Source organism: Triturus cristatus, chromosome 4_2 (assembly GCF_964204655.1).
Source record: "Triturus cristatus chromosome 4_2, aTriCri1.1, whole genome shotgun sequence".
Classification (NCBI taxonomy): Eukaryota; Metazoa; Chordata; class Amphibia; order Caudata; family Salamandridae; genus Triturus; species Triturus cristatus.
Window position 1 is genome coordinate 250,090,107 of NC_140586.1, and position 15,154 is coordinate 250,105,260.

The 15,154-nt window shown below is 44.2% G+C and overlaps 1 protein-coding gene across 2 annotated transcripts in view; it reads right to left on the bottom strand.

Moving 5' to 3' along the window:
- GUCY2C (guanylate cyclase 2C) overlaps positions 1-15,154 on the bottom strand; it is a 489,600-nt gene that overhangs the window by 356,810 nt on the left and 117,636 nt on the right. For both annotated transcript variants that reach the window (XM_085601431.1, XM_085601430.1), the window contains exon 6: positions 12,139-12,235. In XM_085601431.1, the coding sequence (XP_085457557.1) occupies positions 12,139-12,235 (97 nt within the window). The remainder of the gene's footprint in view (positions 1-12,138; positions 12,236-15,154) is intronic.

Genomic DNA, 15,154 nt, shown 5'->3' on the forward strand with positions numbered 1-15,154 from the left:
ACAGGCATTAAGGCCATAGAACACAAACAGCTCGAAGTGTCTGCACTCTTCAACTCAGTAACATTATAGCTCTAATCTGAGATTGCCCATGTTGAAAAGAAGACATGTCACTATGTTACCCAGAGAGTACATTCTGGTAAATAGAGTAGTCATACCATTATCTACTACTGCCAGAGCCCTTTCTAAATTTGCCCTGTCAATTTTGCATAATCTGTCAGCAGCTTCCTGCTACAAAATGTTCCACACTTCATTGTATATTGCTAGGCAATCAAAAGGGCGTCAGCACAGGGGAATGGACAGGAATATGCTGTATTGCCATAAATACAATGCATTTCTGCCCTCTCCCTGTCACGCAGTGCAGCGCAGCATAATGACTTACAACACTGCTCTGCGTGACTTCCTCATAAATGAGCCCCTTTCTCTTTAACCCTCATCAACTGCAGTGGCGTAGCAAATAATATGACGAAGAGCTTCTGAGACTCCCGTACCTCACAGATATTCATAGATCTTAGGCTGAATGGGGGCCCCAGTGCTGCAGAGTCTGCAAGGACCTGCGTTTTGCCCATGATTTACCCTCTAGCCTCTGTACTGTTCACTACATATGTGCATGAATCAGCTTTCTTTAGTTTGTTAGTTATGAAGGCTACAATGCCATACATTGTAAGCTTTCAGGTGCACACAGGAACAATGAGATCTTGGGCAAAATGTACAAACATTTTGCGCTGGGTTTGCGTCATGTGCGCAAAATGTTTTTTATTAGATTAATTTTGTCTACGACGCTGCTTTGTGTTACTCTGCGTCAAAGGGGGATTACATACGTGGTACATGGACATTTCCGTGCTGCCATTCATGCTTTTTGATGCGAAACCCTATTTACTAGCAATAGCAGACAAGGTTTTGCATAAAAAATATAACGCCACTTTGAAGCAGCCGTTAAACGGAGAAATATTTTTCTTTTTCCTCTCTTTTCCGACTTTGCATGTCTGCTGCACTGTACAGTATGTTGCAAATGTGTATGGGTGGCGCTCAGCCGCCCGAATGTGCGCCGGTGCTAGAAAGAGAAAAGTGCCATATCGCAGTAGATTTGGCACTTTCCTATTCCCCCCCGTCACATAGCGAAGCACAGTAACTTTGGGTGCTGCAATACGTTGCGTCACAGAGTCGTAAATCTGGCCCTTTGTGTCAAGGTGAAGAGGAGCGCAAATGAAACTTTATAGCCATACAGGGTCCACAGGCAGCATTTTTCACATAGGCATCGAAGCAGTATGGAAACTTGTGCAGGGCATTTCCCAGGACAACAACTGAATGAGGGTTATTGGCTCTATCTGAACGGTACAAAAACTAAAATCCTGCTCCTGGTTGTCAGTTCTGCCACCTTCCTGTTACCTTGGCCTAACATACTGGGCACACTGCCTCAAATCCCTCATATCTTGTGAATCAGGCATACAACTTAAGAGTTAATGTAAGATATAAAATGTATAAGACAAGCTACCACCCAAACAGGGCCTCTTGTCACTGGGGGCTTGACCACCAGAGGAAGAGTGAGAGATGAAGTACTTATCCTGAAATAGCCAGGTTTTCTGACAACTGACTTCTTTTTGAGGTGGCATAAAACAGAGGACAGGAATTTCCAGATTCCAACAGTGAGGAAATTAAATGAGTGTCCTCCCACTCGCTCACGTCTGGTTCTGGGAATGCGTAGCAGATAGGAGCTGGCGGATCTCAGAGCTCTGGAGAGAATATAGAAATAGTCAGGCAATCTTGTATATTCAGGTCCGATTTTGTTTAAGATGTGAAAGACCATACAGCCTGCATTAAAAAAAAGCATATTTTCCTGACTGGACCCCAATGTAGATTTTTCAAGTGGTTCAATATCGAATGACATAGTGGTACATTCAGAGCAAGGTGAGACACTATATTTTGGATTCTTTGCAAGCATTGTATTCTGTAGTTCATAAACCCAAATATAGAGATTTTCCATAGTCTAATCCTGAAGTCGCTAATGCATGAGCAATGGACTTCCTGGAAAAATCAGAGTGAAGAGGAAGACATTTTTCAGCACTCTTAAGATGACAAAACAGGATTTAGCCGTAAAGTCAATTTGGCCCATCCATGAGAGATTGGAGTATAACCAAATGCTAGGATTCTGGTGCTGTCAGAAGGGGCAGGCTCAATTCAGTTGGCCACCATTCATTGGACGGGCATGCTTTTCCTAAACTGTAAGATCTCAATTTTGCACAATTGCATTTTAAATAATTTCTGTTCATCGATTTGGCTACCTCTGATAGACAAGATTAAAAGGTAGTGCATGTGATGGTTCAATTATCTACAACGGATATAATCAGCTGCGTATGATCCACAGAAGAAATGATTTGAAATCCAAAGGACTTGACCAGAATGGATTCCCTCATTGAAAGTCTTGGGCATGGAAGTGGGGAAGACAGACCGACTGGAAACCTCTGTGCCAGAAAGTAGGCCGGTTAATTCAAGGCTAGGTTTCAGTCACCAATGTCTTCGAAACTTTGCAGTGACATATGCTACAAGACTTTGTCGAAGGCAGTCAACAGGTCTAAAAGTTGCTAACATACCATGATCCAAAAGGGCTCTGAGATATTCCATGACTGCCAGAAGGACAGTTTGTGTACAGAAGGAGGGTCTGAGGCCCAACTGAGTGGAATCGAAGAATATTATTGGTTTCAATAAATTCTACGAAATGGTGCTTGGTTCGTTGTTTCTACAGTCAGCCGCGGCCGCTGCAGGTAAGAGAGGTGGGGCGGTGGGGCCAGTTGAGGGGGGATTTCGAGAGAAGACCATGAGGGAAAAGTAAATAAATAATTAATTTCCCCTTGTGGTCATCGATCGAAATCCCCCCTCACCTGGCCCCACCACTCTTACCCTCAGCGGCTGTGGCTGTCTACAGTTTTGGCAGGTAGCTGTAGTAAGGAGATAAGATGGTAACTTTTTAGGTTAAATAGGTCTGTACTAGCTTGTCTGGAGCATGCTTCCATGCTGGTGGTACTATAGCTATAGTTGGGGAGAGTTTGCAGAGGTGTCTGAGAGGTGGCCCAATAGCGTGCCTATTAGAGTCATAATTTAAGGAGGGCACAGGTCTTTTGGAGAGCCAGATCTACAAGCCTATGAAGTGAAAACAGTGTCCTCCAATGTAATCAAGGGGTACTCTCCTAAAGGGGGACTAAGTTTGGTTGCCATCAGTACCTACCCAGAATCAGGGGATGAGGGTACCAAAGATCTGCCGTCAATCTTTATTTTATTGTGGAAAACGTCTGCAAGCTCGTTGCACCAGCCCAGGGGTGGTAGGTTTTTCTCAATTCAGGCCTCAGAGCGAAAAGATTTGCTCACAATATCAAAAACTCCTCCTGCCCCATTATTAGAAGTGTCTATTCTAATGGGCAAATGGGAGTCGTGGGTTAAGCAAAACTGTTTGGGGTTTTTTTTAGCACTAGTTTAAAATCCATTTTTTCCTGCAGGAGATAGTTGTGTCACCACATCCGCTTGAGTGCCTTGTATTTCTTTTCTTCCTGAGGGGGAGAGCCTCTGAATGCCAAAGGGTGGAGGCTCAATGGTGCTGCTTACACGGACAGAAAAAGGAGACTATCTGATCGAGTGCCTCACCTATCCATCTATGTAAATTGATGATTTGCATCACTGAATGAGAGTCATCATCATCATCAACTTTATTCTATCAGTTTGCATACCAATCCTAAAAGTTCAAATAACAAAATCGAATCCACATTTACAAGGTATTAGATCAATAGGAACAGTTTTTTTAAAGAATAAAATCAACATTAAGGGCCTCATGTAGGTAAATAAATTTTACCGGTTCTAAAATACCGAGCCGTACCGAATCGGTAAATAAGAATCGGTAAGTTACATGTAGGTAAAAATTCGGTAACAGTTACCGAATCGGTAACATTCGGTAATTAAGAATCGGAAATGACCGAATCGGTAAATACCGAGGTGGTATATACCGAATCGGAAAATACCGAGGTGGTATATACCGACTCGGAAAATACCGAGGTGGTATATACCGACTCGGAAAATACCGAGGTGGTATATACCGAATCGGAAAATACCGAATCGGCATGTACGGATTCGGTAAAGAAAATCACATGACTTGACGAAACAGCTAATCAAGTGCAACGACAGCCCACCCAACAAGGAACAGGCCACACCCAGGCAGGTGTACAAAATTAGCCGAAGTGGCCACACCCAGGCAGGTGTACATAATCAGCCGACCCTGGAGAGGCTTGGAGTGCAGAGGAGAGGCAAGGAGCCGTTGCATGTGCGAGCGGGTAAACGAACAGCATGTCCAGCCAGAGAACACAGAAAGACGGAGGGGAAAGGAGGAGGAAGCTGAAATTTAGCCCCAAGGAACTCCAGGTGCTGGTGGAGGAGGTGGTGAAGCAGCACCACAAGCTGTTCGGAAGGCAATCCCTGCAAGTGCCTGAGGTGGAAAAGCGCAACATATGGCTGGCCATCCAGGCGCAGGTCAATGCTGTGGGAGTGACCCACAGGGACATTGAGGTACTCAAAAAGCACTGGTATGACCTCCGGATTGTAACCAAGAGGAAGATGGGCGACATCCAGAAGGAGGCCAGCCAGACCGGAGGTGGAACCAACAGGGCACCTGCCCTCACCGAACTGGAGGAGCTGGTGGCGGCCACAATCGAGCAAGAGAGCGTCGTGGGACTTGGGGATGCCGACAGCTCTGCCAGAGCCGCAACACACCAAGGTAAGACGAAAGCACAGCAATGTAGCCCCCCCAACCCCTATCCCACATCCCCCAATTGTGAATCGAGAATCACACTGCAGTCCACACGTGTCAGTGCAGACAGGCAATGCATTCCGGGAGATGTAGTCAGGGCAACACTAACCATGACGTAAATGTTACAGGGCAACAAGGCATGTCACGCACTCGAGGCACAAGGAGACAGGGGACATATTGGAATGTGAAATGATTTATTGTGACGCATGCAATGCAGCCCTTCGGGGACACTGAGCCAATGTTGTATTTCTGTCCACAGATGTGACACCATGCAGGACAGGGCATGCTGCAGGAGAGACGGCACACCGGCCACATATATCGCCGCAAGCCAGCACATGTTCAGACCAGGGAGCAGGCCCACTGGCAGCCGCACCACCTACACAGCCAGCCTCGCCGCACACAGAGCCAGCATCACCTCACCCAGAGCCAGCATCACCACCACCAGAGCCAGCATCGCCACTCATGTTCGAATCACCAGCCACATCCCCGCTTGCAGGCGTGAGAATGAGGAGGCGTCCAGCAGCCAGGCTACGAGCCTTAGACACCTCGTCAGACGACAGCATGGGACCAGAAGACCGCACCGGGCCCCAGGAAGGGAGCCATGCCACTGTGCCCCACACCTCACAGGCAGCACAGACGGAAGCAAGAGGGCGCCGCAGGTCGCGTGTCCAGAGTCCACCAGCACCCACTGACGGCCATGGTGTCTTCTTGGGGCTCGAGGGCCAAATGTTAAAGCAACAGCGCCTGCAATCAAAGGCAGTCATGTCAGTCCAGAGGCACATGCGGGTGATGACGACAACATTAGTCAACATGGACACTAACATTAGCGGCATGGCTGCGGGCATTCGGGACATGTCCCAGTCTATCCAGCAGTTGTGCAGCAAACTAGATGCTGACATCGAAGCACGGCGCCGGGAACGCCAGAGAAGGGACACCACCAGCAGGGCACTCAACCGTCTGGCAACTGCGACTTCTCTACTGTGCCGGCGCTCTGTGACGATGCAGGAGGGCCTCACACAGTGCTGCAGCGACCTGTCTCGGGGGATGGTGCAGGTGACAAGTGCACTAGGGGTGCTATTGCCTAGTCAGGCGTCGACAACTGCTGCAGGGGATGCTGCGGAGAGCATCGACACCAGCAGCAGCATCACACCCCCCGTCCCAGAAGCACGCAGGAGCAGCAGGCGGCTTGGGGTTGGCTCTAGTGAGGATGCACAGGCCGTGCAACCCACCACTGCAGCGCGTATGCGCAAACATTGATGTTGCCCTGCTTTGCCACTTCCCATTGGGTGACGTAACCCTGGACATACTACTTGTATAGATGGTATATTGCCAGATTGGCCTGTTCATGTGTTCATGGCGTGGTGCCACATTAAAACTACGTCATGACTTCTCACAACTCGCTGTGTCCCCTTACTTACTCAGAAATAGTTGGCTGTGATCTCTGCCCGTCTCTCTCTCCCATCGATTGCAGTTGGCACTCTAGCTGCGTTGCCCTCTGGCTGGCCTGACTCATCCTCGTTGTCCTCATGATATGTTAGTTCCACATCTGTCCCTTTTTTCGTGGCAAGGTTGTGCAGCATTGCACAAGTGGCAATAATCTTGCAGCAGGTGATGGGTTTGTACTGGCGTGCGCCTCCGCTCTTGTGCAGGCAGCGGAACCTGCTCTTCAGTAGTCCAAACGTGCGCTCCACCACATTGCGTGTTGTTTTGTGTGCCACGTTGTATCGTCTCTCACTCTGGGTTGCTGGGTGTAGGTAGGGAGTGAGGATGAATGACCGGCATGCATATGCACTGTCGCCTGGATGAGTGAAAGGGAACCATCAGTAACATGCCTCATGACACTATGATTTGCAGGTTTCAAGGGGCGTCACTGTTACTTACCTAGCAGGTATCCCTCTCCAAATTCTCCGGCACTCAGTCGTGTGTATATCCCACTATTCTGGAAGATGTAAGAGTCGTGGGTGCTCCCAGGAAACTTTGCAACAATATCTGTGATGATGTTCCCTGCATCACAGATCACCTGCACATTGATGGAGTGGGTGGACTTCCTGTTCCTGTAGATGTGCTCTGTATCAGCTGGTGGACAGATTGGGATGTGTGTACCATCAATACAGCCGATGACATGGGGGAACTGTGCCATGTGATAAAAGTCTGTTTTTGTTTTCTGCAGTGCAGCCTGTGTGTTGGGGAAGCTGATGTAGTGGTGCATTCTCTGCATCATGGCATCCAGAAACTTCCTGAAGAAACGTGACAGGCAACTCTGGGATACCCCACCCACCGCAGCTATCACCACCTGATAACTGCCGGATGCCAGCAGATGTAGGCTGCAGAGCACCTGCACATGTGGGGGTATGGCGTGCGCCCTTCTTATTGGCTGGTCCAGGCGTGGGTGTAGGTCCCTGATTAAGTCCATGATGGTTTCGGGGTCTAGCCTGTACCTCTCATGTATCTCTGCATCAGTCAGCTGGAATAGTGTGATGCGCTGTCTGTAGATTTGTTCCTCCCGTCGCCACACCCTCAGTCCTGCTGCCTGTAGACGTAGGCGCCTTGCAATGACGTACATAGCGGCCATGTTGTCCACGCTGTAGCATTTTGGGTTTGCATTTATCCATTGTTGATGGTTACCACCTGCTTTTCATCCGTGTTAATTACCGACTCTTATTTAACGAATTTACAGGATTTCTTAATTACCGAGTGCTCCTACATGTCATTTTAAAATTTTACCACTTCATATTTACCACTTCATGTTTACCGATTCGTTAATTTTGTATTCGGTAAATTTGAATCGGTATTTTAGAATTCGGAATATATGAATCGGTATTTACCGCCTCATATTTACCGAAAAGTGGTTTTTGGACTCCTACATCTCACTTGTCTGAATACCGGTCGGTAACGGCATATTTACCGAAAATCGGCCGTTACCGACCGGTATTTGGCTACCTACATGAGGCCCTAAAAGAGAAAAGAGAAAAGGAAATAATTCATTATAAACAGGTCTGCAAGTTCCTAGTCTTTAGAAAATATGTTAAAACGAAACGATAAAACAATCATAGTAATTCATTTTGATCAAGTGTGCATTTTCCTAGTCTTTAGAGAAAGGCATAAAAACATAACCACACAGTAACAGACCAAATGATCAGGCAACATTCTTAGGAAAAACAAACCCAGTCAACATTGTTTAAATTTATACTTGCTCATGATTGGAAGTGAAAAGAAATTCTGGTGATCAATATAAAATTTATTAAAGAAGTATATGTGGTAATCAGATTGCGGGGAGATACCGTCGCAGGCTCAACAAGATAGAGCTTGGGGAGAAAAAGTCTTTGATGGGTAGCCCAGCATACAGGGGATGAGATTCAATCGAAACTGTGTTAAAATGAATCTGTCACGTGGATTTTTCACCATCGACAGATATGTTGATTGTCCCACTGTAAACTGCGGGCCATCAAGATGTGCTTGAACTGTATATTTGCTACTATTGGTTTTGAGCCTATTTTTACCCATGAGGGATAGGAAACAAGTTTTTATATTTTTTTTCGATATACTCGAGCAATTACTTGGTGTTACATATAAGGTTCCCAATCCCAGAGCAAATAAAATCTTTTTTATATACATGTTCCACGGGATCCGCTGTACGTGTTCTAAAGTAAAGAATTCAATGATGAACTGCTTTGTCGAGTTAACGGATTCCCTTCACCATATAGAATGCCACAAGAAGATTGGCACTATTCCTATCCGATCAGATATGTAGAGGACATCCAGTTCAAGGTGGCAGTTAAAATTTTAACTATGAGAGAGACCAACCATTTTTTTCCAGAAGGCATCTTCCGTCGTTTGTATGGCCACTGAATAAGCATGACCCCATACTACGGCTCCATAAGAGGCTACCGAAGAGGATTTTTCCTGGTATGATTTATTTTACAATATCAATCTGTTTTGATCCTAGTTTTTTTTGTAAAAGAAACTATAAGCGCTGTTACTTTTTTCAAGCATCAGCCCTCTGTTATTCACCATTGGGGATCATGGCCAGTGAGAAATGGGCCCCATAGATCAGGGTTTTCAATAAAGAGATCAATCGTGGTTCCATCCAGTCCCGGAACCTTCTTACTAGCACACTGGGAAAGGGCGTCTTTACTCTTAGTTAAGTTAAAGGCAAGTAGAGTGATGGTGATAAATGTTGTATTTTTGGGGGTAATAGAATTCCTTGTGTCTTTCCTTCGAATATTTTTGTAAAATTAACCACCCAGGATCCCCCATCCACACAACTGTCCAGATTGGGATCTGTTGATGGCTTAAGGAATGGCGCATTAACTACTGCCCAAAAATCCCTAGAGTTCTTTGAGACAGAGGCGTGATATGATTGTTCCCGCGATTCTTCCCTTAATATATTTAGTCTGTTCTTTCTTGCTAGTTTATATTGGTGTTGAGCGAACTTAACATCTACTGCATCTCTTGGGTCCTTTGTCAGGCCTTGGTGAAGAATTGCTAATGATTTTGTGCAGTGTTTGTCGAACCAACCCTCTGCCTTTTTATTTGCACTATGCCAGTTTTTGTGATCATCTCAAAACCTGCTACCACTCCAGCAGGCTCACTATGTATATTAAGGCATGTCATAATTTTGTTTTGCTTAATTGCTACAACTCTGAGGATCAACTCTTCTTTATTAATTTTCACGCACTTCAAGAGGATCCCATTTGTCCTCGCTTTAGTGGGGGTTACTTGTATAGTCTGTTTGGCAGCAATCCCTTCTTAGAACCATTGGCATGATATGTTGGCATGATCACTGAACCACAAGAAATGTGTTTTAATATCTCTAAAGGTACCTTTTAAAGATGCTGACACTATTAAAAAATCAATGATAGAAGCATTGGAGGTAGAGCCAAGGTTTCTTTGGAGCTGAACTGTGATCTCAGAAAAAGGATTCATGATCTCTAGATCCCTGGTGATAATGAATCTATTAGTGTGTAGCCATAGTAATTGTCTGAAAAATGGGAAGAACCGTCTCCGATCTCATCCGCTAAACCACATGTCATGTTTGATGAAAGATAACAGATATGCACATTAAAATCATCCACCCATAAAACACTAGGGACATTCTTGTGGTTGTCAAGTAAGGTATTCAATTTTCATTCAAGTACATCCACAATCTTATACATCCCACCCCCAGAATGATTGTTAAAATAATTTATAACAAGTACAGTGCTACCGTCTGGGCCTTTAAGATCCACCATGTTATAATATTGAGAGTCGTTGTGGGAAGATAGTACTTCAAATCTTAGAGTGTTTTTTATAAGTGTCAGGATGCCGCTCCTGGCTCGGCCCGAATTTGATGCAATAGCCGGAGAGTAGAATGAGTAGTAACTGTTTATATAAATGGGCCTGTTTCCCAAGTTTCTTTAAGGAAAATAAGATCAAAGTAAGTGATAAACTTGTTGCATTCGTGGTCTGTCAATTTATGGCCAAGACCTGCAATGTTCCATGTAATGGTTGAATGCCAGTCATCACTCCTCGTTGTCATTAAAGATCTCAGTCTTATTAAGTGCATCTGGAAAGTTCAAATCCACTTTAAACCAAGCACCGTAGAGTCGACTGGGTTGTGGGAGCGGGTTCCTGAAGGAATCTAACCTTACTTTAAAAAAAAGAATGGTGGAATGATCCAACCAGTGAAAAGGAGAGGGAGAGTAACATGTTAAGGATGTTAAATTGGTAATGATATGCACCAGCACAGGGCCCACGTTGAGTAGGAGGATGAATTATCTGCTCTTGTCTAATGACATAAACAAAGTCTCTAAAAAAGACTTGAGTTACGAATTTTTAATGTGTATATTAACGTGTTAAAGTTGGCATATTAGGGGCGAAAGAGGTCGCTCTGGCAATAACGTTTTCCAAGGGTCCTAGTGGAGGGTAAATGAGCAGCCCAGAAAATGAGGAATTGTTGAGATTAAGTGAAGACATCAAGAAATCTGTTGGGGCCAGTTCTAGAAGAGCGATAGTTAGCCAGGTGATTTGATTAGAGTGGATGATGGCTATGCCCCCACTCTAGACTTACAAGACCTTTTTATGGGATTGGTTGCGATAGGCTGCTGGAATAGCCTGCGAGAGCGCTATTTGATAGCAAGTTATTGTCCATTCCACACACAAGAGTGGTTTACAGTGTACGTTTTCCCACCATCTACGGTTGCTTAAAAGGAATTCTACCATTGATTCATTGCTCCCAAAAAATGTAATACCTTCAACCAATTTCTTTAACAGCGCATTCACTGGCCTCTCCAATGTACCTCTCTCAAAACTATGCAACCCACTTTGCAGCTCACTTGTTGTTTGGCCTAACAAAATTAAATGCTAGCAAGCCGGCCCTGAAATACTGCCACTGGCATTCTGCAAAAAAAACCATTGACTTTTAAAGCCCTTTGTATGCATGGAGGTCAATGGCAGTTTATCGAAAATCTGATTGTCTTCCTGAATCAGTAGATGAAGTGGGCTTCCTTCATCTTTAAAGGTGGTTTACTGGTTCCCACCACCAGAGTCCTGCTTTTGCATTATTTTCCTCTTATATGTCTCATACTGCAAAGCACTGTGAGGCTCCTGTATACTGGTTACGAGAGCTTTACAAAACCGCAAATAAAAATATATAAACTGCTTCCAGGTGGACAGAGAAGCCACACAAAGATCTCTGTTATGGTGCTCCTCATGTGAATAATTGTAACACTGCAAACCCAGAGAAGTCAGTGTGCTAAATTAATTACTGTACTGTTAAATATTAAAGCGAACACAAGTCTTACACTTTCTGCAAAGTCCGACCATAACACAATATTCGAATTTGTGTGTACCATTTAAGTATTTTTGTTATCTGCAACACACACAGAAAGAGGAAAATACCTCAGGGGATTGGTTTTGTGCAGGAAGGTGTCCCTTCCTGCACGAAAACAATCCTGATAACACTGCAGGCATCCTTGCACCTGCCTTTGCGCTCGGCAGCACGTTCTGCACTAGCACTGGGAAAAGACAGGAATGCGTAGTATTATGTTAAATACGGCACAGCCCTGCCCTTTCTGTGTCACGTAGTGCAACACTGCAAGGTGGCTTGCTGCGCTGCGAGACTTTTTGATAAATATGGCCCTCTGTTTCTGAAGGTTTCACATCCAGAAGATGTCTTGTATCCATTGTTGGAGTTAGTGTAATAAGAGCAAGAGGTTATCATTTAAGGATGAAGTTTTCAAATGTAATTAATTGTGTCGGCCGCCAATTAATGAATAGAGAACCTGCACATAAGCAGATAATATTTCAGCAGAGGAAACCTTTGTTAATTATAAAAGAAATAAGAATGCAGGAAAAACAAATTGAGTACTTACTTAAAAATATCAATCAGAATGATGACAATTTCTGAAGAAACTTTGCTTACTTCCAAGATATTTCTGAGATTCTCAGGGTCTCCACACAAGAGTATCACTGGGGAGAAGCAAGAAAACATGTAACATACAGGTTGGGGAGAATAGAAAGGAGAGTGACATGAAGACAGAATACAAAGCTGACTGTGACAATCCTAACAGAACAACCACAGCATCAAAGTATTTGCCGCTATACCTGGCTAAGCCTACACAAACTCAACATTCTAATAGCTCACGCTACAACTGACAGAGCCTACACAAAGATGCCATGCAAATATCTGACAGAGCTACCAATGGAGCTTATAAAAACAAATCATATTGATATCTGATATAACAAGAGACAGGGCCAATAAACATAATGCAACAGTACGTACACAAACACACCATTCGTATGTCTGACACTATTCGTGCCACATGATCCAGTAAATACCATATGTTTCCCCTGTTTGTCGAAATTTAATGAAGGTTACGTTATTTAATGCATCCGATAAATATCAGATGCGTTAAATATCTTCAAACTCGTAATTCCGACCCATGTGTAAACACATGGGTCGGAATATTATGAGCAACTCGTAAACAGGCCCTTAGAGTCTCGAAGCCAACACGCAAACGGCGTGCATGTATCTGTCCGTTTTAGCGTCAGATCCTAAACAAACACACTTTGCAAATATCTGTTATTACTAACAAAAGCCCTATCCAAATGTCTAACACTACAGGCATCAAAGTCTATACAAACACACCTTCCAACTATCTGACACTATGACTGTTAGACCCATCACAAATACGCCTTCCAAAGATTTGAAAAATTTGCATCAACACCTACAGAAGCACACCATCTGAATATTTGATATTTCTAGCAATAAAGCCTACACATTACAGTGTTCAATTATCTGACTCTGCTAGAGTCAGAGTCTGGGGTAACGCTCAGGTACGCCCTCACGTCAGGCTTCTCCATGTCTCACTCTGTGTAGGTGGATAATATAAAAAACAAGCATTGGCATAGCCAATAGGCCTCGCCTTTGGGACCTTATAAGTGTTTAGCTATGCAACAGTTGCATAACTAAATACTTATAAGGTCCCAAAAGCGAGACCTATTGGCTATGCAAAGCGGCCGTGAAAATGAAAGTAATCGCGGTAAAGCGCGGTAAAGCGCACCCGCGCACATGCACTGTAGCTCTAGGCTGGCCTGGTAGCACTTTTTGGAGCCCTTTCAATAAGTCTCGCCAGACCAGTGCATGCGCTGGGTCAGGCGAGACCTAACAAGGAGGCTGTCTGCTTTGTGATTTGAATAGGGGAGTAAAAATGGTGAGCTGAATAACAGTACCGCTCAAATAAGAACCATTTATAGCGTTATATATTTACTTGAATTTATCTTGGTTATTTAGTGTTAAAGAACTGCACAGTACTCCTGCTCGCTACAAGGATCCATGTCTATCTAACCAACATGTTTTCAGATAAGAAAAGGTAGTTGTGGATACACGGGTCGCACCTCAAGGTTGCTATACGTATGGGCTTACAGAGTAAATATAAATAATAACCTTTGAATAGAAAAGTAGGATCGGTGCCACTAAGGGTAAAACACCCCACTACCTAAGGTGTAGAAAACACAAGGAACAGCAGTAACTAGTGAAATGCTTACAAACAAAGAAACCCTGGCACTCACAGTATTTCAGATTAAACTAATGACAGTATTCTGTCAATCTATCCCAAAGAAAAAGGAAAAGGGAAATTCCTCATGACACAGGAAACACAGAAAGTGTATTCATCTAAACAGTCATTGATTTATTTAATAATGACAATGTATCAAACTTAGTACAAAAAGTTGCAAGGACTGGAACATTTCGGTCTTGTCAATACAATCATAAAATATCTTCAATGATGTGAATAGTAGTCCAGTCCTTGTTGTGAAGAACATGAGAAACAGCCAGCACGCGTTTCGTCACCACAGTGACTTTCTCAAGGCTCAATATCGTACAAATTGTGCGGAGAAGTGAGACGGCTCATAGGACGTAGGTCAAAGTCGTTCTGTAAATTCAGCATACAAAGTTTCATAATAATGTTCCAATCATCTTCGGTCTCCGTGACCGCAAAAAATAGATTAGGTCGTTGCCCGAATAGATCGTATTTAGAGCTTTGTGTAAAACAGTATTCCTAGTAATCCTGAGGTTAGTTAATACGGCATCTGGGGCGCTATGATAAGTCCCTCATTTCCTCACCGAACTCTCTTTGAAACAACTGTCTCCTCCCGTCTCTGCCGTCGTAACGTTTTTTTCCGGATAAGCCAGTTTTTGGGGGGAAACATAACTACTCAATGCATGAAAGGGTGTTCACATGTGTACAGGTATTGTCTTTCTTTTTTTCCGGCTTACGCAGCATGAGCTATGACGCAGCCCGAGTTGACTTTTATGATAGATATATGATTGACATAAGAATAGCATGTATGTTACTTGTAACCCTTTTGGAGCCCAGCTCTGGCACCCACAAGGGATTGTCTCCTCTTTTAAATTACTTGATGTTCTGTTTTCTGTACAGTCTGCCTTGCATAGTGGATGAATATTCCACTGTCAACATACAGAAATTCTGGTTCTGTATTTCACACATCTCACAACAACACCATGGCCTTAGGGATACCTGTGCATAAAGCAGAACACATAGAAGTTACAAATCGCCATTGCTGGTTGTTTATGTCCCTTCCTGCAGGAAGGAACACCTTTCTGCACATAAACAATAATGTCCCACAATACAGACACCCTTGCACTATGGTTCAGGGGTGCCTGCATTGTCGCTAAGCAGCTAAATGTAGTGCCAATGCAGTGGGAAACACAGGGGTGCACCACATTCTTGTGAATGAGACGCATCCCTGCGTTTTCAGAATGGCAGAGCGCTGCATTTTTAGCTTAATGCTGCGCTCTGCCATTCTTTTGTAAATATTCCCCTCAGAATTCACCAGCCAGTATGGAACTACATGAACACCTGACCT